The sequence below is a fragment of the Leptopilina heterotoma genome, unplaced genomic scaffold (assembly GCF_015476425.1).
Source record: "Leptopilina heterotoma isolate Lh14 unplaced genomic scaffold, ASM1547642v1 Lhet_54, whole genome shotgun sequence".
Lineage (NCBI taxonomy): Eukaryota > Metazoa > Arthropoda > Insecta > Hymenoptera > Figitidae > Leptopilina > Leptopilina heterotoma.
The window spans coordinates 6934318-6958982 of record NW_025111118.1 but is presented as its reverse complement, the minus strand read 5'-3'; the positions used below and the strand labels follow the sequence as shown (position 1 = coordinate 6958982).

The 24665-nt window shown below is 21.1% G+C and overlaps 4 protein-coding genes across 4 annotated transcripts; 2 read left to right on the top strand and 2 right to left on the bottom strand.

The window, feature by feature from the left end:
* Positions 1-2561: 2561 nt before the first annotated feature.
* LOC122508377 lies at positions 2562-3707 on the bottom strand. The gene is made up of 2 exons (XM_043621678.1): positions 3616-3707; positions 2562-3101 (listed from the first exon to the last, which is right to left on the bottom strand). Exons 1-2 carry the CDS (start codon positions 3631-3633, stop codon positions 2691-2693), a joined length of 429 nt encoding a protein of 142 aa, XP_043477613.1. The 5' UTR covers positions 3634-3707; the 3' UTR covers positions 2562-2690.
* Positions 3708-9831: 6124 nt separating this feature from the next.
* On the bottom strand, positions 9832-10871 carry LOC122508378 (cuticle protein 67-like). Its single transcript, XM_043621679.1, has 2 exons — positions 10807-10871; positions 9832-10346 (listed from the first exon to the last, which is right to left on the bottom strand). Exons 1-2 carry the CDS (start codon positions 10819-10821, stop codon positions 9966-9968), a joined length of 396 nt encoding a protein of 131 aa, XP_043477614.1. The 5' UTR covers positions 10822-10871; the 3' UTR covers positions 9832-9965.
* A 3067-nt stretch (positions 10872-13938) lies between these two features.
* LOC122508467 lies at positions 13939-16667 on the top strand. Its single transcript, XM_043621833.1, has 2 exons — positions 13939-14094; positions 16310-16667. Exons 1-2 carry the CDS (start codon positions 13969-13971, stop codon positions 16517-16519), a joined length of 336 nt encoding a protein of 111 aa, XP_043477768.1. The 5' UTR covers positions 13939-13968; the 3' UTR covers positions 16520-16667.
* A 3710-nt stretch (positions 16668-20377) lies between these two features.
* Positions 20378-24209, top strand: LOC122508480 (neuropeptide-like 3). Its single transcript, XM_043621859.1, has 2 exons — positions 20378-20532; positions 23760-24209. Exons 1-2 carry the CDS (start codon positions 20521-20523, stop codon positions 23973-23975), a joined length of 228 nt encoding a protein of 75 aa, XP_043477794.1. The 5' UTR covers positions 20378-20520; the 3' UTR covers positions 23976-24209.
* Positions 24210-24665: the final 456 nt, after the last annotated feature.

The following is a 24665-nucleotide window of genomic DNA, read 5'->3' as shown; positions in this document are numbered from 1 at the left end:
CATATCAACTATTTTAATAAAATTTTCCAAAAGAATTCAATTATTTTCAAAAATTTTTGGCGAAATTTCAATTATTTTCAATCATTTTCCTCAATTCAATGATTTTCATTATCAAGTATTATATGTGACGCTCCACGAGAAAAGGGACCTTATTTACTCTTGTCATAAGGTCTTTTTTCTCGTGGAGCGTCACATATAATAATATTTTTCAAAAGAATTCGATTATTTACAAATTATTTGAATTAAATTCTACGTAAACATTTAATTTTTTTCATAAAGTAGTATAAAAATTTCCCACGAATTCAATTATTTATACAAATTTTTTATAAATTTCTTTGCAATAATTCAATTATTTTCATAATCATAAATAATAAAATTTTTACAGGGATTCAATTATTTTCGTAAATAATAAAATTCTTTTTAGGAAACCAATTATTTTTAATACAATTTTAATCAAATTTCCCTAAAAATGTAATTATTCTTAAAAATGTTATTAAAATTAGTCAAAAGAATGCAATTATTTAAAAATTTGTTGATAAAATTCTTTATGAGAATTAAAGTTTAAGAAACATTCAAATATTCAATAAATTATTTTTTCGTATTTAAGTAATTCAATTCTAATAGAATTTTCTAATCAAAATTTATTTAAAAATGAATTTCAATTAAAATTTTATAGATTAAAATTGAATATTAAAAGTATTACAACGTGAATTTTTAAAAATAATTGAATTTTGAAAAGGTTTCAAATTAAAATCTTTGAAAATTTTAATTTTTCATACTTTTATCTAACAAATTCTGTAGAAGAATTAGTTTTTTTGAAAAAGTTTGTTTGAATTTTATTTGAAATTATTTTTTTTGAAGTTTTTATTTACTAAAATATATTTAATTGAAGAATTTCCGAAGAATAAAAAATTTTTAAAATTGAATTGTAAACAAAAAAATTTGAAAATTCTCAAAGAACTTTTTCGAAAATGATTAAAAATAATTTATTTAAAGGAGAATTTTATTTAAAAACACTTTAAAAAAATTGAATTTTAGAGAAGTTACAAATTGTTGCAGAAAATCATTTATTTTCAAGAGCAATAAAATTCTTCGCAGCAATTTAATTGTATGTTCAAAAATAATAAAATTCTTCTTAGGTATTCAATTATTTTCAGAAATAATAAAATTTATCGCAGAATTTCAATTATTTTTAATACAATTTTAATCGAATTTCTCCAAAAATGTATAATTTATTCTTAAAAATTTTATTAAAATTCGTCGAAAGAATTTAATTATTTAAAAATTTGTTGATAAAATTCTTTTGAGAATCGAATTTTAAGAAACATTCAATTATTCAATAAATTATTTTTGTATTTAAATAATTCAATTCTAATAGAATTTTCTAATAAAAATTTATTTTCATTTTATAAAAATGAATTTGATCTAAAATTTTAGATAATAATTGAATATTAAAAGCAATATAACTTGAATTTTTAGAAATAATTGAATTTTGAAATTAATTTTTTTAAAAAAGTTTAATTGGATTTTTTTTTAATATTATTTGAAGTTTTTATTTTCTAATATGCAAAAATCTTCAAAATCTTCATAATTGAAGAATTTCCTAATAATCGAAATTTTTGGTAAAATTGAATATTGTAAACAGATGGTTTTGAAAATTATCAAAGAACTTTTTCGAAAATTACTAAAAATAATTGATTTAAAGAAGAATTTTAGTTGGAAATTCTTGAAAATAATAATTGAATTGAAATGATGAAAACAATTTTGAAGAAGTTATAGTAACAATATTTTTATAATATAAAATAATGATTTTATCATTCGGTCATCTTTAATTATTATAAAACATGAAGAAATCGATGACTTCGAGTCAAAGACTCAGAGTTATCGATATTTTCATGTTTTATTGTTATGAAAAAATTTAATTTTTAGTTTTAAGTAAAGTTTTCTTTTATTTGACTCGGACTGGTTATTTTTTTGTCAGTAATTGATCCGTAATTTTTCATTTTTGGTCCTTAATGTCCGTATTTTTAAATCATTTTAAATACTTTCACTGGTTCGAGCCCTGCCACTACCAGTTCCAACATCAATGCTAAAGATTATTCTTTCAAAGAAAGATTTTTAATTTTAAATAATACTTATTGTTTAATTGTCAAATTTTTCTTTCTTTGTTGGATTTTTAAATAAAATATTCTCTGACAACATTTACTAGGCTCATTGTCTTATCCTCATCCCAAATTAGATATGCAAATTGGGTAAAGGAAGACATTCTTATATCTTATGTTATTTATTTTGGACAGAGGAAGAAAGCAATCTTTTTTGTTTTAATACCAGTGAAACAAAAATCAATTGTTAGCAAATCATTAGTGATAAAACTTGACACCAGATTTTTTTATTGTTGCTATTTTTTGTTTTGATATCAATATTGTGATGATATTCTATTTTTTGTTTCTAAATAATTATATTAACAAAAGGCGTGTGTTTTCGAAAGAAAACTCTTATTCTCCTGAAGAAGAGCTACCACCTCGAGCAATATAAAGCGGAAATAATAATAACAAATTTTCTCTTTTTGCACAAAAAAACAATTTATTTTTCTACAAAATCTTCCTTTGGCAAGATATTTGCTACACAGCATTCACATGTAAATAAACTTAAAAAAAATAGAATATAAAAGTAAAACGAAAAAAAAAATATCAACCAAAAATGGTATGATCGTAGGCTGGGAATGTTGTGGGGTATGTAAAAGTGGGAAGGTAAGATGGTGAATCGAGAAGTGGTCCAGAGACAATTGGTGGTGTTGCAAGTGCAGGATACGCTGCCGTAACTGGTGCTGGATGAACAGGAGCAGCAATAATTTGCGAAGCAGAAACAGGTGCAGTGACTGCGAATGGAGGTGCATTGAAGAGAGAACCTGCAGTGGCTGTGAACCATGGCGCAGAAAGAATTTTACTATTCAAGTCAATTCTAGAAACGTGAGGCGGTGCATTGTAGGGCACTGCTTTTGCATATTCAATTCCAATCGGAGATGGTAGGGCAACTGCGGAAGGAATCACTCCCGCTGTGGTGCAGTCGATGAAAATTGCCGAAACAATTCCAAAAAATATCTGAAAACATTAAAAAAAGAAAAATTATTAGAAATTCAAACAAAAAGAGGGTATAATTCACAAATAAATTTCTTTGTCCCTTCAAGGAAACTGACTAATTAATTAATTATTTCCTTTGTCTCAAGTTGATATACCTCAAGTACAGACTTTGCTGTTGATTGTATATTAGAATTTTCAAAGAAGCTATAGAATTGATTTTTTTCCTACTCAATAATATAAAAAATAATTTTTTTTCCAATAAACAAAAGAGATGGGATTTATTGCGTATTATAAGATTAAATTGTGTAATTTATTGATATAAATAATCATCCATCTTCGCGAATGTAAATTTTGTATTCACTTCGTTAAAAAAAACGAAAGACCTTTAAATGCGTTTCAAAATAGAAATATTGTTAATGTTTCCGTTTTTATAAATAAACCTATATTAGTTCTTTTTTTGAATACGTAAATAAAGCGAAGAAATTTTTTTTCTAAATACAATATATATGAAATAAAGTGGGTTTTGAACACATACCAATAAAAGTGAATCCATTTTTCTCGGAATCCTTGCAAGGAAGACGATAGAATACTCGGTTGAGCTTGGTTTTTATAGCTCCTAACTATGACCCAATATACTTTCTTTGTCAAACGTGCTTTGCACCACAATTCACGAAATTATATAAAGAACAAAGTATTGAATATTTTTAGTGTATTGTCAATGTCGAATAATGTCACATCTCGTGTCCTCATTAATTGCAAATAAAGTAAAATGACATAAATATTTATTAATTATTTTACATTTTTTTAAGAATTTATTTTTTTATTTCCCACGTCGAAAAATTCAATGGAAGAAGACCCTGGAAATTACATGGAATTTCCTTGGAGATTCCGTTGAAATTCTTCAAGTTTTATATTTTAATATTATTTTAACATTTCTATTATGATTATAGAGTCTAATAATAAGCTTTGTTGCAATTTATTTGCAAAACTTTGAATGAAATACGAATTTTGCAAAAAAAATTCCAACAAAGATTATTATTAGACTCTAAACATAATAGAAATGTTAAAATATTATTAAAATAAAAAACTTAAAGAATTTCCCTGATTTCCAGAAAAAAATTTTCACTTTTTCCCTCTGACCGTAAAGAATATTCTGATTCCCTCTAAAAATTATTAGATACTCAAAAAACTCTTCTATTACATTTAATTACGAATTTTTTTAAATGAAAAATTATTCGAAAACATCAAAAATTCTTTTTTAAATAAATATTTAATCATTATTATTATTCCATAGAAATTAAGATTTTCCAAAAATTTCAAATACAAATCTTTATGAAATTTAACAACTCATAGCTGAAATTCAAATATTTTGAAAATCTGCTATTTTAATAAAATTTCCTAAAAGAATTCAAATATTTAAAAAAAAAAAATGTAATAAAATGCATTCCAAGAATTTAATTATTTTCATAAATAATACAATTCTTTACAGGATTTCAATTATTTAAAAAAAATGTAATAAACATTCGTTGAAAGAATTCAACTATTTGCATAAATAATAAAATTCTTCACAGGACTTCAATTATTTAAAAAAAATATAATAAAAATTTTTTACAAGAATTCAATTATTCTCCTAAAAGTAAAAAAATTCTTCACAGGATTTCAATTGTTTTTAATACAATTTTAGAATTAATACAATTAGTAGAATATTAATTTCAATTATAAATATTTTCGTAATTGAACTTAAAATTTCAATTATATTTTAATTTCTATTTTCTCAATTGTAATTTCAAATTATAGAATATTAATTTTAATTATATATATTTTTTCGTGATTGAACTTAAAATTTCAATAATTATATTTAAATTTCCATATTTTCAGTTATGTATTCAATTTTTATATTTTGGTAATTCTAATTAAAATTTCAATTACGTATTTAATTTTCATATTTTCAATTTATAATCACAATATTACTTTAATTTCTACATTTTCAATTTATAATTTCAATTCCATTTTGTCGTAAGTTTGTTTCTATATTTTCAATTTTTAATTTCAATTATATTTTAATTTCTGTACATTAGATTAATAATTTCAATTAGATAATTTTAATTTCAATTATATCTACATATTGTCGTAATTAAAATTAAAATTTTAAATACATTTAAATATCTATACTTTTAATTATAATTTCAATTATATAATTTCCTATTTTAATTTCCATGTTTTCAATTTAAAATTTCAATAACATTTTATTTCAATTAAATTTCTTCATAAGTTTGTTTTTATATTTTTAATTTCAATTATATTCTAATCTCTATATATTGTTAATTTACAATTTTAATTGTATTTTAATTTCAATTAAATATTTTCGAATTTTAAATTCCATATTTTGAATCTATAATTTCAATTACATTTTAAATTCAATTATACATTTTAATATTTTAATTCCTATATATTTAATTTTCAATTTTCAATTTTAATTATATTTTAATTTCTATATTTTCTATTTATAATTTCATTTACATTTCAATTAATACAAGTAATAAAATTTTTCACATGAATTCAATTATTTAAAAAAATGTAATAAAATTCGTTATGAGAATTCAATTATTTTCATAAATAATACAATTCTTTTCATGATTTCAATTTTTTAAAAAAATATGTAATAAAAATTCGTTGCAAGAATTCAACTATTCTCATAAATAATAAAATTCTTCACAGAACTTCAATTATTTAAAAAAATTATAATAAAAATTCTTTACAAGAATTCAATTATTCTCCTAAGTAATAAAATTCTTCACGGGATTTCAATTATTTTTAATGAAATTTTAAGTAAATTCTTCGAGAAATGTAATTATTTTCAAAAATATTCCAAATTTAATTATTATCGAAAATTTATGCTATAATGCTTTTTATATTCAATTATCATGTAAATTTTCAACTGAAATTCATTTTTAAATCAATTTTTATTCAAAAATTCTACGAAAATTCAATTATTTAAATGGAAAAATAAATAATTTATTGAAAAAATGAATCTTTTTCAAAATTTTATTACTTTTGAAAATAATGGAATTTCCGCAATTATTCGTAACTGATTCTAAATTAAATTTTTTCCAGTACTTTAATAAAAATTCGTGACTTTTCCCTGACCTTTGGCAACCCTGGAAATGTTAAAATATTTTTAAATTAAAAAACTTGCAGCATTTCCATGGAGACTCCACCGAAATTCCATGGAGAAGTTCCATGGAATTTCCATGGAATTTTTCGACGTGGGTTTTATTATTTAATTTTGTTTAATATTTTTTTTTATTTCATATTTTATAAAATATTATTTATTGTTTATCGTAGACTTTTTCGTATAGGAATTCTTGCTTTTAAATAATATTTGTGGCTTTTGGTTTGAAAATTATTTATTGATAAATAATAAATAGATGTCACGTTTTTGGGAGCAAGGGGAGGGGGGTCTCTACGAAACGTGACACAATGTATTTTTCATATGTGAAATTGCATGAAATTGCGTGACATGGAGGAGGGGAGGGGGGTTGAAAATCTCAAGAAATTTGCGTGACATCATTTGTGAACGCTCCCATATTATTATTTTGATATATATTTTAATATAATTTAAAATTAATATAAAAATTAAAAATAATATTTTACTTTTTAATATAATATACGGGAGTAAATTTTGTTGATAAAAATTCTCTTCCAGTAAATTTAACAGACACTATATGAATTTTTTTTTTTAATTTTGAAATAAAAAACAAATTTTTTAATTTATAAATCAACTTGTAATATTGTATTTATTAAAAAAGTCTGTTTAATTCAATGGAGGTAAAAAAAGTGAGTATAATGTTTTAATTTCTTTTATCTTTACTACGAAATAGTGGAAAATTCATTTTTCATTAAATGGAGGAGAGGAAAAATGAGAAATCTTCAAGGAAAATTAAATTGAACAGCATAAATCAAAGGAGTTGAAATTTCACTCCCTTAGAAATTGATAAATTAACTTCATTTGACGACAATTATTAATCGACTTAAAAAAAGTAATTATTAATACAAAATTTAAAAACAAAATCAAAAAGAAATCAGATTCTAGAATTAAGAGGAAAATTTAAAAAAAAAGGTAAAATTAAACAAAAAATATAGTAATAATCGTTTATTTTCTTCCATTGTTGTAATTTGTTTATGTTTTTTGATCGATTATCGGAAAAGTGATAAATAAAACACTTATTTCACTTGTGCTATTAATTAGTAATTTAATTCTAAAATAAAACGCAGCGTCTTTTGAATTTTTATAATTAACTTCAAATTTTACACAATATTTTTTTATATTTACTTCATTTTGTGATAAGAATTGTTCAAAATTGCATGAAATAAAAAAAATTTCAATCTACAATTTAAAAAAAAAATTTCTGATACTTTGTCAAGACTATAAATTCCAGTGAATTGACTTTAAATTAACTCCATTATTTGCAAGAATTTCATAAGAAATAAATGTTTGGAAACATAAAAATCAAAATTGTGGGTAACAACCGTTTTTCTGTTAATTATTTTTTTTTACATTTTTAGAAATATAAATTTTCGAACTTTCATACTTTGAACTTTCTGATTATAAATTTCTAATTCTAAATTTTTATTTTTAATTAATGAATTTTTAAAGTTTAATTAAGATTAAACCAATATTTAAACAAAATTATTATAATTACTCGAAATCTGACTTTTTGCTGTAAAGCATATAAATTATTAGAAAATTAATTAACAAATATTACAAAATGAAAAATAATTTTTAAGAAAATTAATTATTAAAAAGAAGTATTTTTTATTAATTAAGTAGTAAAAATTATTAATTAATTTAAGAACTAATGAATTTTTTAATTAATTAATTACTATTTTAATTTGTTTATCTGATATTTTTCTCTAAATTGTGTTCTACTAATTTATTAAAATTTTATCTACATTAGCGAAAAGTCATGTTTAAAATTTACTGATTAATAACATAATTGACTGATTCACTAATTTTTCCTAATTTCACTGATTTCTATCAGTAAAATATTTTTAACAGTGAAATTTTTTTATAATTTAATTTTGTCACATTTTTACAATATTCTGGAACTATGTGAAAATAATTCTAGTTGGACATTTTTAAATAGAAAAAAATTTTTTAAATAGTATTGCATTTCGACAGGTTCGACTGTAATTAAAATTTATAGTTTTGTAAGGAATTCAATGGTCATAAAATGAAATCGGTCAGAAAATATTTTGATTCATTTTGAATTTTTATTTTTCTTCAAAATTGATGGATTTTGAAATCCACTTTCTAAATCTAAAGAAGTAAAAAATGTTTACTGTGAATTAGTGACTGACTTTTTGCTCTTGAATTAGTAAAGTTTCCTAAATAAATAGTAATTTCTACTAATTTATTTTAGTGAAATTTACTAATTATTATTTTCTAGAATTTTAAATTATTTTTAATGAAAATAATAATTGAATTCCTTAAAAAAAATTTATTATTTATGAAAATAATTGAATTCCTTGTGAAATTTTAATTATTTTATGAATATAATTAAATGTTTGCGCAAGAATTTCATTAAAATTTTTATACATGAATTCTTTTGAAAAATTTTAGTAGATTATGAAAATCATTGAATTGAGGAAAATTTTTGAAAATAATTTAAATTTTTGCCGAGAATTTTATCAAAATTTTTAAAAATTATTTAATTGATTCGAAGAATTTTATAAAAAAATTTTTAAATAATTGAATTTTTGCAACGAATTTTATTAAAATTTTCAAAAATAATTGAATTCTTACGAAGAACTTTTATTAATTTTTTTTTGTTAAATAATTGAATTCCAAGGAAGAATTTTATAAAAATTATTTTAAATAATTTATTTTTTTTTGAAAAATTTTATGAAAATTATATTATTTATGAAAATAATTGAATTTAGGAAGAATTTTATTAAAATTTTACATAATCTTAATTAAATTCTTTTGAAGACGATATTAAAAATAATTGAATTTTGATAAATTATTGAAATTAATTTAGTTCTATGAAGAATTTTATTAAAAATTTTAAAAATGAATTTTAATAAAAATTTTAAGAATAATTACATTTTTCTAGAAATTCCATTAAAATTGTACTAAAAATAATTGAAATTCTGCGATGATTTTTATTATTTATGAAAATAATTGAATTCCTGGTAAAAAAAAAATGTTATTCTTCATAAAAATAATTGAATTATTGCGAAGAAATTTATAAAAAAATTTGTAAATTATAGAATTCCTGTGAAATTTTTATTATTTAATTCATTCATTTAAAATTGTAATTTTCTAAAGTTTCAAATTAAAATATTTTTTAAATAATTGAATTCGTTTTGGGAAATTTCATAAAAATCGTAGATATTGAAAATCATTAAAATTAGAAAAATTTCTGAAAATAATTGAACTTTGGAGAAGAATTTTGTTATTTATAAAGATAATTGGGATTTTTACGCAAATTTTTTTTCAAATTTTGAACATAGTTGAATTTAATAAGAATTTTATTATTTTTTTTTAAATAATTGAATTTTTGCAATTATTAATGAAAAATTGAAAAAAAATTGAATTTTTTAGTGTTTTCTACAAAAATTTAAATTAGAAAATTTTTAAATTCTACTATTCTTAATATTGCTAATTTTATTTAAAGAAAAGGTAGTAAAAAGTTATCCGCGCGCGAATTGTTGCTAGTTAACAAGGTGAAGAAATTAAAAATCCTTATTATAGAGTAAACAATTTCGTATATATTTAAAAATATCGTTTATATAACAAGCATTCATTTTGTAAATGAAACTTTTTTTTTAACATTATTTACAATGTATCAGAAAAAAAAATTTTCTTTCCGTGAATTATTTTCATCTTCGGAAGAAATATGAAGCTGGCGCCGCTGGTAGAGGAGCGCCGATAATGGGTGCAGTGTAGGGTGCAACTGCAGGCGATAGGTATGCTGCAGGAGCAGCATAGGCGCCAGGAGCGGCATAAGCTCCAGGCGCCACGATTGGCGACGAAACGTAAGCTCCGGGGGCTGTAAAAGCTGCACCAGCTGCTGGAGCTACAACATATGGTGCGGCAGCGGCAAAAGTGTTGTAGTTTCTCGCCACCAATTGACTGCTTCTTGCCGTGACAATTGGAGCAACTGCAGGCGCAACAGCGTACGGTGCAACTGCAGGCGCAGCAACTAGAGGCGCTCCCGGTAAGATGCTTGCTGACGCCACTGCGATCAGGGACAGAATTGCCTGAAACATTAGTGAATTATTATTTTTTTATCTTAATAATATTATCTTAATAATATTTATTAATATTAATGTTAGTAACACTATGGTAGCCATTACCATAGCAACGGTTGCTATGGAAACAATTACTACGGTAACGGTTGCTATAGAAGCAATTCCCATAGTAACGGTTGCTATGGAAACAATTACCATGGTAACGGTTGCTATAGAAACAATTCCCATAGTAACGGTTGCTATGGAAACAATTCCCATAGCAACGGTTGCTATGGTAACTATTCCCATAGTAACGGTTGCTATGGAAACAATTCCCATAGCAACGGTTGCTATGACGCAATATAACGTCCCCAATAGTGGGGCCGTTAGGAACTGCTTCGGCCCTTATAAATTATCTATGTATTTATGATTGATATTAATAAGTGAAAAAAATGTTAAAATTTTGAGCATAAGAATAACTATTACTTACTGTGAATGTCAACATAGTGCTGAGAGGATTTTTTTTTTGTATTTTTCTTATTTCACTTATTGAACGTTTGAAGACGAGTGACAATAATCGTGCAAAGTCTCTTTTTTATACTGTAACTGAGTCGTGCATTGACCGCTTAAAATTGTGAAATGCTTAAATTAAAATGTAATACTTGTGGACAATATACATTCACAATACAATAGTTATGAAACAATTTCTATTTACGGTGAATCACAATTAATTTCTCTACACACCGAATTTACAAATATTCTTCATAATTATCATAATTCTTTTTTATTTTTCCTGCTATCCGGAGCTTTGAATTTTTTCAAAGTTTTGAAAACAAAAATTTATGTTCAAATACATGTTTTATGAAAAGTTAATATTTTTTTTTATAATAGGACGTAAGTCCATTTACTGTATTAAATAATTAAATAAATGTATTTTTAAAGAATTTTTTTAACATTTATGAAAATAATTGAACTTTGGAGAAGAATTTTGTTACTTATAAAGATAATTGGGATTTTTAGGAGAATTTTTTTCAAATTTTGAACATAGTTGAATTTTATAAGAATTAATTACATTTTTCAAGAAAATCTTAAGTATTTTTCTAAAAAGGAGTGAAAACCTTGGAGAACTTATGTTTTTGAATCACGATTGTTATAGAGATTTTGATTTTTTCAAAAAGTAAATTCTAATCTAATTAAATTCATTAAAAATTGAAATTTTATACAATTTCAAAATAATTAAAACCTTGTGAAGTATTTTATGAAAAAATTGTAAACGCAACTCTTTTAAAATTTAATTAATTTTTAAATATTTAAGTAAAATTAAAAGTTTTTTAATTTTCTTAAAACTTTTATTTTATTTTTTAAGAAATGTTAGTTGTTCAAGAATGAAGTTATTTAAAAAGAAATTATTTTCAGAAATAGAAAAAATTGAGGGTTTTTTTGAAATTCGTAATAATTTTACAGTTTATGAGGCAAACAAAAAGAGAAAAAAATTCAGAGCTTTCTTATAAATTCTAAACATTTAATTTTTTACAGTACTTTTAAAAAAAATCCCTGACTTTTCCCTGAATTCCCTGTCTTAGAATATATTATTATTATCATTATTATAGTTATAATAGTATAAAAAAAACTATATTCCAATTCATATATTATTTTTATGAAAAGAAATTTAAATCAAATATTTTTAAATTCTATTATTTTTAAAATTGCTAATTTTATTTAAAAAAAAAGTAAGTAAGAAGTTAGTCGCGCGCTTTAGCGCGCGAATTGTTGCTAGTAATCATTTAATCAAAAATTTACAATTAGAAATGTTTAATTATTTAGAAATAATTTTTATTTCAGTCCATTATTTCTAAGAATAATGGAGATGGGGGAATATTAATAATAATTAATTTGCCAGTATATTTTAAATATGTAAATAAATTATATTTTATAATATTTTATTGAAACGTTTACAATTTTTTCTATGTTATATTTTATAATATTTATTTTAATTTAATTTAATTTTTAATATAATTTTTTATTAATTTCATTAATTTCATTTCATTAATTTAATTTCATTTCATTTAATGAAATTAATTTAACTAAATTTATTTAATATTTATATTATTATTATTTTTATCTTGAATTGTTGTGGCAATGACGAGAATAGTATATTTACACGATCGGAGAACAAATCGTAGAAATAGATTGCGATATTGAACTTGATCTGAGTGAGTCGGTCACGTACATACATATTATGCAAGAAGCGCAACATTGTTGTAAGAAATTCTATTTACCACTTTCTTTCTGTAACTACTTACGTAAGTTTCATCATATATGTAACAATTTTAAGAAAAATTCCAATACTATTTTTATACAGATTTTAATTTCAATTTCATTTTTATTTTAATTAGAAATACAAATTAAAATTAATAATTAAAAATATTTTTTCTAACCATCTTTTTTTTGGAAGGAGGGGGGAAATATTCAAGCATAAAATTTAACCAGATAATTATTGTATTTTTTTCCTGATTTGTTTGCAAGAAAATTCGATAAAAAAAAATGGAAAATAGAATATTGATCTAAAATTAAATCACTTCCGGAGTAACATCCACATTCATTATCTAGGGATATATGTTTCATTTGATTTTCGATTAATTCCACAATATGTAATACTAGTTGCTTATCGAATTATATAAGTTGTGGGTAAGTTGATTATTATATCATACGAAACTCGTGTGTTGAAATATTGCCTCGCTTTTTTTCTATTTTAAATATTAGGATTATCTCTCTCTGTCTTTTTTTCTCTTACTCTATCTCTCACTCGTGTCACTGATTTGTTAATAATATTTTTTGTCGCACCGACTCCTCTCTTATTTTCAAAAAAAATTTTTTTTTTCAGTGGAAAATAAAATTCGCAAAGAGAAAAAAAAATTAGTGATTAATAAAATTCATAGAAAAGATTAGAAAATATTTTTTAAAAGTTAGTTAATATTTTTTTCAGTTGGAAAATAAAATTCGCCTAAAGAAAAATGTTAATGGTTAATAAAAATAATAATTAAAAGTATTTTAAAAACTGCATTAAAGTATTAATATAGTTAATTTAGAACTAAATTTCGTTTCTTGTTGTTACAGTATTTTTTTATAGAAAAAAGAAAGAAGAAAGGAAAAAAAGAAATGGGAAAGAAAAAACTTAACGTCCTCTTTATTTTATTTTCTTCGTAACGCAATTCAATAGTTATTTTCTTTTATTTATTTATTTATTTATTTATTTATTTTTTTTAATAGTTAATTTAGAACTAAATTTTGTTTCTTATTGTTACAGAATTATTTCTTGTTAGAGTTTTTAGAAAACTTTAGAAGAATTTTTGCTTGGAATTTTTATTTTTACTTTTTTTAGTCGAAAGCAAAATTTTCCTAGAGAAAAAAGTATAAATACTTATTTTCTATTGTTGAGTAGAGAAATGAATAATAATTGAAAATTAGAAAAATATGAGCGATAAAGAAAAATAAATTTCTCAAAGTGCCACTGAACTGGCTACCACACTCTGAGACTGATGAGCATTGACCTCAGATGGAGGGATAGTTGGTTGCGGTTACCACTATCAAATCCTGACCAGACACAAAGAGGCGTGGTGAGGAAGGTACAGATGTAAAAAGAAAACTCTTGATGACCCTGAAAGGGTTGCTTATGTTGAGTATAAATAGTTTAAAACCAAAGAATTCTCTGCATAGTCTGTTTGTCCTTTGCTTGAGGAACAATCTTATAAAACTCTATTTCAACATGTTCAAATTGGTAAGCTTTTCATTTACTTCGGTGAATTTTGCCTCAAAAAAAAAAAAAAAAAAATTATTTATTACGTGAAAAGTGTGATATTGATAACAACAATAGTGATTTATATTCTCTCGTTAATATAAAAAATATTGACAATAATAATTTTGTTAAATTTTTTTCTCGTTAATCCGACTCGACGACAAAAAATTATGATTATTAGTAGTACTAAATAATAACAATAATATTTCTGTTTAATTTTTTTTTTCGTGAATTCAAATCGAAAGCAAAAAAATAATACTAATAACATAGTAATTTATTTTAACTTCATTAATTTTAACAGCAATAATAATAACATTTAAAAAAAAAATTTTTTTTTTGTTCGTGAATCTAAATCGATGACAAAAAATTATGATTAATATCAGATAATAATAATGATAATAATTTTTTTATTATTTTTTCAATACTTGATACATACATATTATTATTTTTTTAATTTTTATAATTGTCATTATTTTTTTAATTAAAAAAAAATTTTTTGTTCGATGACACAATATTATGAATAATATTAGATAATAATAATAATAATTATAATAATTTTTTTATTATTTTTTCATTACTTGATACCTAAATATTATTATTTTTTAATTTTAATTATTTTTTTAATTAAAAAAAATTTTTTGTTCGTGAATCTAAATCGATGACAAAAAGTTATGATTAATATTAGTTAATAATAGTAATAATAATAATAATAATTTATATTTTTTCGTTTAATTTGCCTTAATTTATATTTTTAAAAATATTTTTTCAATATTACGATAAATATTATTATTTTTTTAATTTTTCAATATTATGATAAATATATTACTATTTTTTTAATTTTACAATAATTGAAAAATATTATTAGTATTAACCTTTTAATTTTAATACAACTATTAATAATTTTAAAGACCGTGCCATTTACAATTTATTTTATCGAGTATAGTAATACTCGATATAATAAAATGAAATTTGTCTCTCGTCGATATTTTAATATGGAAATGAATTAAATTCATTCTTTTATTAGAACATATCCGAATATATGAAAAGAGTAAAGTTTACTTATAATTGAATTGAACAAAAATATGAATAAAAATTTTAAAGACTTCTCTTCTCTTTATGTTTGTGTGAAAAAGTTTTTTAATAATAATTTTTTTTTTCTCTATTCACAATCGCGAGTAATTAAAACTATGAGAAAATACATTAAGCATCTTCCTATAACTAATCGATAATGAAAAGGTAATTTAGTTTTAAATGCAAGCCCGCATATAACCTTGACAAAAACATTGAATCTCCTATATATTCAACAAATTTAATTAAAGCACTCTTTTGATGTACTTTTTAAATATATATATACAAATATATAGTGCGACGTTAAAAGAAATATTTGTAGACTTATGAGAAAATAATGACATTTTTGTAATGAAACAACTTAATGAATTGCGAATAAAACAATTATGTGAAATATTTTTATTTATTTTTTTATTTGCAATATTTTTTTTATTTCTTTTTCAATTTTTTATTTATAAATAAAAATTTAAGAAATGAAATAAAACAAAGGTAATAAAATAAAATAAAAATCAAAAAAAGAAATAAAAAAATAAAATATTCTAAAATGAATAAAAATTTAAAATAAAAATTAAAAAATTAAATTAAAATTTTATTAAAATAGAATATTTTATTTTTTGATTTTTATTTTAATTTACAAATGAAGATTTTTTTTCGTGTATTATTATTGGTGTAGGAATTATATTTAATAATGATAATAGTAGTAATATTATTATTATTTCATAATATTAAAATAATAATTATATACCATTAAATTATCACTGAGTGATAAATTCAATTAATACTGATGACAATACTCTCTAAATTTGAATTAGTAAATTTTACTAATAAATTAGTGGAAATTACTATTTATTAGTAAAATTTACTAATTCAAAAGCAAAAAGTCAGTCACTAATTTAAATTAGTAAATATTTTTACTTATCCAAGTTTAGAAAGTAAAATAAAGTTTAGAATATTAACAAGAGAGGGGGGCGTAATTTAAGGGCCCTTTTCAGGGGGGCCGTTACGTGAGAGGCGAAAACTTTTTATTATGTAAGGAGATAATAATAATAATTATAATAATAATAATTATTATTATTATTATTATTATTATTATTATAAAATCAATAAATATTTTAAAAATGTTTTTCAGTTCGCATTCTTGGCCCTGTTGGCGGTGGCTTTCGCAGCTCCAGCTCCAGCTCCTGCAATCCTGGCTTTGCCAGCTTATGACACAGCCTACATCCCAGCAGCGCTACCACTTGCTACCAGTTCTCAGTCCATCGTTCAAAATCACAATTCACTGAAATTTGGATATGCATACTCGCCCTACTCGACATATTTAGCTTACCCTGCACTTTAAATTAAAAAAAAAGAAAAAAGAAAATAAAACACCAACAACAACACCAATGACAACTTTAGGCATTCAACACATCATTGAAATTTCGTTCATCGACATATTTCCCGATTTGTAATTATCATGCAATAAAATTCTTCATTCAGCAAAATTATTTTTATTGTTCTATAAATACCTTCTGAAAGTACCTATTTATAAACAATTATTATTTATATTTTGTTGCAAATATTCTAAATTTCTATATAATTATTTAATATTTTAATTATTACTATTAATATCTTTAGATTTAGTATATAAACTATACTATTAATATACCTAATATTTTTATTTATATATTTATATATTTATTATTAATAAAATATTAACTATTAACTAAATAATAAAATTTAATAATTTATTATACGGAGTGTATACTCCTTTTATTTTAAGCCATAAAAAAAAGATTAAAGATTTTTTTGTTCTTGTGGCCTATTGTCTTATATTTATTTCATTACATCAAAATTTTAATTTAATAATTTTAATTTTAATTTAATAATTTTATTTTCATATTTTATAGACCGATGAATAGAAAATTTTAAATTTTGGGTTTATAATAATATATAATAGTATCAATAACAATAATTATAGGTCAAGTCCCATTTACTTTGAAATCAATAAATAATAAAAATAAAATCAATAATAATTGTTATTAATATTAATTTACAAAAAAGCACGAAAAAAAATATTTACCTGAAACAGATAAAAATTTCATTATATTAGCGAAATTTTTAATGAATTTCAATTAATTTCTTTGCAATTCTAGAAACAATTAAAACTACTCTAGGTGAAGAATTTTTTTTCTGTGATGTATTTTCTTTTATTACATATAGCATATAAATATTTTTTGCAAATATATAGTTATTTTAAATTAAACTAGAAAAACTAAAAAAAAAATAAATTTAAAATCTGGTCAAAATCTGAAATATTCTAATTTCATTTGTTAGAATTTGAGTATTATAATTTCATTTTATTTTTTTCAATACAAAAATAATAAAAAATTTTGTCAATTTAAAAGAATTTTACTTTTTTTTATTAATATTCTATTTTAATTGTAAGAATAAAAAATGTAATGCATGAAAAAATAATTTAGTTCTAAGTTTAAAATCCTTTTCTTTTTCTATGTCATTTTTTCTAAAAATGATTGACCTAATATTGATATTATTAGGTAATATTTGTATTTTCTCTTCACCAGGAATATATTAAGAAAGCATTAAGAATACAAGAAACTTTCTTTATATTGTATTAGGAATTATGAAATTATGAAAAAAAGATCTAAAATATATTCTGTAGGCGAAGAAAAAAATTCTATTTATAAAAATAATTCTAATTTTAAAAATTAAAGAAAAATCTATAAATAAAAAAAAACATGAAAATATCAATCATTCTGAGTCGAAGACTCGGAATGATTGATATATTTATGTTCAATAATAATTTAAATTTCTATAAAATTTTTCAAAAAAAAAAAAATTAAATTATTTGAAAAAAAGTAATAAAATGCGTTCCAAGAATACAATTATTTTTAATTTTTTACAAGTAATAAAATTTTTCACTTGAATTCAATTATTTAAAAAAATGTAGGTAATAAAATTCGTTGTAAGAATTCAATTATTTTCATAAATAATAACATTTTTCATAGGCTTTCAATTATTTTTAATATAATTTTAAAATTGGTATTTGACATATAATTTTAAATGAATTCCTCGAAAAATGTAATTATTTTCAAAAATTTGTTTTCAAGAATTCAATTACATTTCACAAACAATGAAATTCATTATTCATTATTTGTAACTGCTTCTAAATTCAATTTTTTTCAGTTCTTTAATAAAAATTCGTGACTTTTCCCTGACCTGTGGCAACCCTGGAAATGTTCAAATATTTTTAAAATAAAAAACTTGCAGAATTTCCATGGAAACTTCACGGAAATTCCATGGAATTTTCCGACGTGGGATTTTACTAATAAATTGGTAAAATTTAAAAATTGAATGAAATTAAAATTTAAAAATGAGTAAAAATGACTATATTTATTAGTAAAATTTAGTAATTCAAAAGCAAAAAGTTTAATTCAATTTGGTAAACATTTTTACTAATTTTAATTTTGAGAGTTTAAGACAGAATTTTAATAAAGGTACTCAAATTTTGCTTTTGAAATAATAAATTTTTCTAATAAATTAGTGGAAAATTTTACTAGTAAATGTTCCTAATAAATTGTTCAGAAATTTCACTAGTAAGTTTTCTTGATAAATTAGTAAAAAAATTCACTGATAAGTTTCACTAATAAATTAGTAGAAAATTCCACTAGTAAATTTTACTAATAAATTAGTAGAAAATTTCACTAGTAAATTTTACTAATAAATTAGTAGAAAATTTCATTAATAAATTAGTAGAAAATTCCAATAGTAAATTTAACTAATAAATTAGTAGAAAATTTCGCTAGTAAATTTTACTAATAAATTAGTAGAAAATTTCACTAATAAATTAGTAGAAAATTCTACTAGTAAATTTAACTAATAAATTAGTAGAAAATTCTACTAGTAAATTTAACTAATAAATTAGTAGAAAATTTCACTAGTAAATTTTACTAATAAATTAGTAGAAAATTTCACTAGTAAATTTTACTAATAAATTAGTAGAAAATTTCACTAATAAATTAGTAGAAAATTCTACTAGTAAATTTCACTACTAAATTAGTAGAAAATTCTACTAGTAAATTTAACTAATAAATTAGTAGAAAATTTCACTAGTAAATTTTACTAAAGAAATTAGTAGAAAATTCTACTAATAAATTAATAGAAAATTTCACTAGTAAATTTTACTAATAAATTAGTAGAAAATTCCACTGGTAAATTTCACTAATAAATTAGTAGAAAATTTCGCTAATAGATTAGTAGAAAATTCTACTAATAAATTAGTAGAAAATTCTACTAGTAAATTTAACTAATAAATTAGTAGAAAATTTCACTAGTAAATTTTACTAATAAATTAGTAAAAAAATTTCACTAATAAATTAGTAGAAAATTCTACTAGTAAATTTCACTAATAAATTAGTAGAAAATTCTACTAGTAAATTTCACTAATAAATTAGTAGAAAATTCTACTAGTAAATTTAACTAATAAATTAGTAGAAAATTTCACTAGTAAATTTTACTAATAAATTAGTAGAAAATTTCACTAATAAATTAGTGGAAAATTCTACTAGTAAATTTAACTAATAAATTAGTAGAAAATTTCACTAGTAAATTTTACTAATAAATTAGTAGAAAATTCTACTAGTAAATTTAACTAATAAATTAATAGAAAATTTCACTAGTAAATTTTACTAATAAATTAGTAGAAAATTCCACTAGTAAATTTCACTAATAAATTAGTAGAAAATTTCACTAATAGATTAGTAGAAAATTTTACTAATAAATTAGTAGAAAATTTCACTAGTAAATTTTACTAATAAATTAGTAGAAAATTTCACTAGTAAATTTTACCAATAAATTAGTACAAAAATTTACTAATTCAAAAGCAAAAAATCAGTCACTAACTGAAATTAGTAGACATTTTCCCTTAAAATTTAATTCCCATTAAATTTAGAGAGTAGATGAATAAATATTTTCTAGATAGATAGATAGATAGATAAGCATATATAAATTGATTAAAAGACAGAAAAAGTATAGAAATAAATGAGTGCAAGAAAAATGTTGATATCAACAAAGTGTAAAATTTGGTAAACAAGGAAAGTTGCAGTTGCCACGCCTAATGGAAAGAACCTTGAGCATCATTTAACATTTTTCTAGTGGTTGATGCACTCAAGTCAATCCTTTCTTCTATAATCAAGTTTCACCCTTCTCCAACCCAACCCGAGGAACATGCGATCTGGAAGGGACAGGCAAAAAAGCACCAACCCATTGCAGGATCTGGTTCTGGTATATAAGGGCCGTTTCTAGAACCTCAGTAGGTTTATTCTAAAGTAGTAACTCACTATGTTCAAGTTGGTAAGTACCACTTTGCAATTTGCATTTTCAATTCAATTCAAAAGTACAACATTAATTATTATTATTATTATCATTATATTAATCATTAATACCCTCTAAATCTGAATTAGTCATTTTTTATTAATTGCCTAAAGTGAATTTGGTTATCAATTTCATTCTAAAATAGTATTAATTACAAAACTGCTAATTATTCATGGAAAACTACTAATTATTAATAGAAAACTACTAATTATTAAAAAAAACTACTAATATTTTATTGAAACTACTCATTTTTATTAGAATTTACTGAATTTCAGTTAAAACTAATAATTTTTAATAGAAACTGCTAATATTTAGTAAAAGCTACTAATTTAAAAAAATTACTAATTATTGATAGCAAATTACTAATTTTTTTGTTAAAACTACAAAGTTTTAGTAGAAACTACTCATTTCCAATTAAAACTTAATTTTTAACATAAACTATTAATGTTTGGTAAAAGCAACTAATTATTAATAGGAAACTAGTAATTTTTTGTAGAAACTATAAATATTTAGTAGAATCGTCAAATTTGCAGTAGAAACTATTAATTTTCAAAAAACTATTAATTTTTAATATAAACTGATAATGTTTTTTAGAATAAGCTACTAATTTTTAGTAAAAACTAGTAATTATTAATAGAAAACTACAAATGTAAAAAATTATTATTATTATTATTATTATTATTATTATTATTATTATTATTATTATTATTATTATTATTATTATTATTATTATTATTATTATTAATTTAGTAAAAAATTCAAATTTTTAGTAGAAACTACTCATTTTCAATTAAAACTGTTAATTTTTCACATAAACTGCTAATGTTTTGTAAAAACGACTAATAATTAATAGGAAACTAGTAATTTTTTGTAGAAACTACAAATATTTAGTAAAAGCTTTAAATTTTTAGTAGAAACTATTAATTTTTAACATAAACTGATGTTTTCTAAAAACTACTAAATTTTTAGTAAAAACTAGTAATTATTAATAGAAAACTACTAATTTTTGGAGAAACTACAAATGTTTAGTAAAAGATTCAAATTTTTTGTAGAAAGTACTCATTTTCAATTAAAACTATTGATTTTTAGCATAAACTGCTAATGTTTGGTAAAAGCTACTAATTATTAATTGAAAACTAATAATTTTTTATAAAAACTACAAATGTTCAGTAGAAGATTCAAATTTTTAGTAGAAACTATTTATTTTCCATTAAAAATATTAATTTTTTATATAAACTGCTAATGTTTAGTAAAAGTTACTAATTTTTAGTAAAAACTAATAATTATTGATAAAAAACTACTTTTTTTGTAGAGACTACAAATCTTTAGTAAATCCACTGAATAATTTAAAAAAAACACTAATATTTAGTGGAAATTATAAGTATTTAGTAGAAACTACTAGTTTTTAGTAAAAAGTATTAATTTTTCGTAGAACCTACTAACTTATAGTACTCTCTAAATATTAAATTATAGTTTTTTACTAATCAAATAGTAGTTTTGTTAATTATTATTTGAATTATTAATAGTTTGGACTAATTTTTAGTAGTTGACTACTAATTGCTAGGAGAAAACTACTAATCCATTTTGTAACTTAGCTTACCAATTTGGAATAGTAAAAAATACATCTGATTAATGTATTAGCACTTCTCTACTAGCAATTAATAGTTTTTTTTTTACTAAAAATCAGTCAAAATTTTATTAGTAAAAAACTACTATTTCAAATTTTGAAATTACTAAAACGTAATAGTGTCCACGAAAAATTAGTGCTTATTTTGAAAATTAGTACTTATTCTGAAAAATGTTTTTTAGTCTGAAAATTTGTAATAATTAGTAAAAAAAACTACTATTTAAAATTAAAAGATTACTAAAAGTTATAGTAGTTTCTACGAAAAATTAATACTTATTCTAAAAGTTGATAGTTTCTAGCCTACTAAAAATTTTGTATCTTTTACTAAAAATTTGTGAATTCTACTAAAATTTAGTCATTTTTTTTTTATTAATAATTAATTGCTTTGTTTATATAAAATTAGTAGAATTCTAACTATTAAATTGATAACCATGTTTCTACTTTAATTGATAAATTACATTTTAATAATGAGTGACAATTTAAATAAACTGCCAAAGAGTAGAAAAAAATACAAAATAAAATTTAAAAACATTAATTAAAAATTGCAGCAAGATAAAAAATTTTTCAACATTGATAAATTAAATAGTTTTAAAGTAGTTTAAACTTTTAATAACAATTTTAATAATAATTAATAATAATAATAATAATAATAATAATAATTAATAATAATTAATAATAATTAATAATAATTAATAATAATTAATAATAATTATTAATAATTAATAATAATTAATAATAATTAATAATAATTAATAATTAATAATAGGTAATAATTAATAATCAATAATAATAATAATAATTAATAATAATTAATAATAATTAATAATAATTATTAATAATTAATAATAATTAATAATCAATAATAATAATAATAATTACAGGATATAAGTTATAAAAAAGTGAAACGTGAGTGAAAAGTGTTTTAAAAAATTAAATTTTCTAGTTCTTTGATAGTAACAAAAGAGTGAAAAATTTAATTTCTTATTCAGTATTGTATTTAAGTTTGCTTATTATTTATTTATTTATACACTGAAAAAAAATTTATTTGATTCAAATAACCGATTAATTGACTATTATAATCAATTAAATATTTACTTGAATCAAATAATATTTATAGGAGTCAATTAAATGGTATTTGAACAAATAATTTCAGTATTTGAAGCAAATACCATTTAATTGACTCGAATAAATATTATTTGATTCAATTAAATATTTAATTGATAATAGTATTTAATTAATCCGTTATTTAAATCAAATACATTTTTTTTCAATGTATACAATTTTGGTGAAAAATAAATATAATAAAGCAAAAAATAATTACACGGAAAAGAATATTTACTTGGAACAGCGATAACTTTCTCTAGAATAGCGAAAGTTTTACTGAAAACAACTAAAAGTTTCGTTAATTTTTAAAAATATTTAGCAGTTTCAGGTAAATTTTTTTTTCCTTGAGTTTTCTCCTCTTTTTCCGTATTAAATTTAAAAAAAAGCAAAATAATTAAAGTAATAGTGAGATAATGATATAATAAAAAAAAAAGAAAATTTTATTAATAGATCTTTTTTCCTATAAATTTTTCAGTGCATTCTCGCCGCCATTTTGGCATTTGCTGCAGCAATCCCTGCACCAGCACCAAAGCCGGATCCAGGATTTTTGGCTCAACCGTTATTGTATAACGCTTACAATCCATACAGTCCTTATGTTGGAATTGGTCCACTGCCGTATTCTTATCAACCATTGATTCCCTCTTATTCCGGTGTGGCCCCAATTTACAAACAACCAACTTACATTCTATAAAAGTGGTAAAAAGTTTTTGGTTAAACAATTTCGACGCACGCATCATTCATCACACGATTTATCATCGCCTTCATTAATTTTTCATTTTCGCTCAAATTATCATTATATAGAATTCCTGCAATTTATTCGTAATCCACATTTTTTTTCTCTTCATAAATCATCACTAAATTTAAAAGTTTTGTAAAGAAAAGAAGAAGAAATCCTGAAACAATAAAATTGCTTAGAAACTGAAAATGGACCATTATTTATATCCTTTATTGTTATTTACATTTTTATATTACTTTCACTTATTTTTTATTTATTTATTTTATTTTTATTTATTTTAGATATTTATTTTGAATTTTTTATTCAAAGAAAATTTCTTTGATTTAAGTAAATTTTCTTTTATTCAAAGAAATTTATTTTAATTTCAATAAATTTTCTTTGAATCCAAGAAAATTTGTTCTTTAAATCAAAGAAATTATATTTATTGAGTCGAAGAATCTACAATTTAAATAGAAAAATTTATTTTTGAAACAAATGAATAATTTTTGAATTAAAGAAATGTTTTTTTTATCAAAGAAACGTTTTTTAACCAAAGAAATATTTTTTGAAGCAAAGAAATTTTCTTTAAATTAAAGAAAAACTCATTTTCAATCAAAGAAAAAAGTCAAAGCAAATGATTTCTTTAAATCAGTAAAAACTTCAAAA

Excerpts from the sequence above, each read along its gene's own strand:
- LOC122508467 (XM_043621833.1), top strand. The coding sequence starts at position 13,969 with ATGACCCTGAAAGGGTTGCTTATGTTGAGTATAAATAGTTTAAAACCA. Across the intron at positions 14,095-16,309 it reads ATTTCAACATGTTCAAATTG|TTCGCATTCTTGGCCCTGTT; the intron begins GTAAGCTTTTCA and ends AATGTTTTTCAG.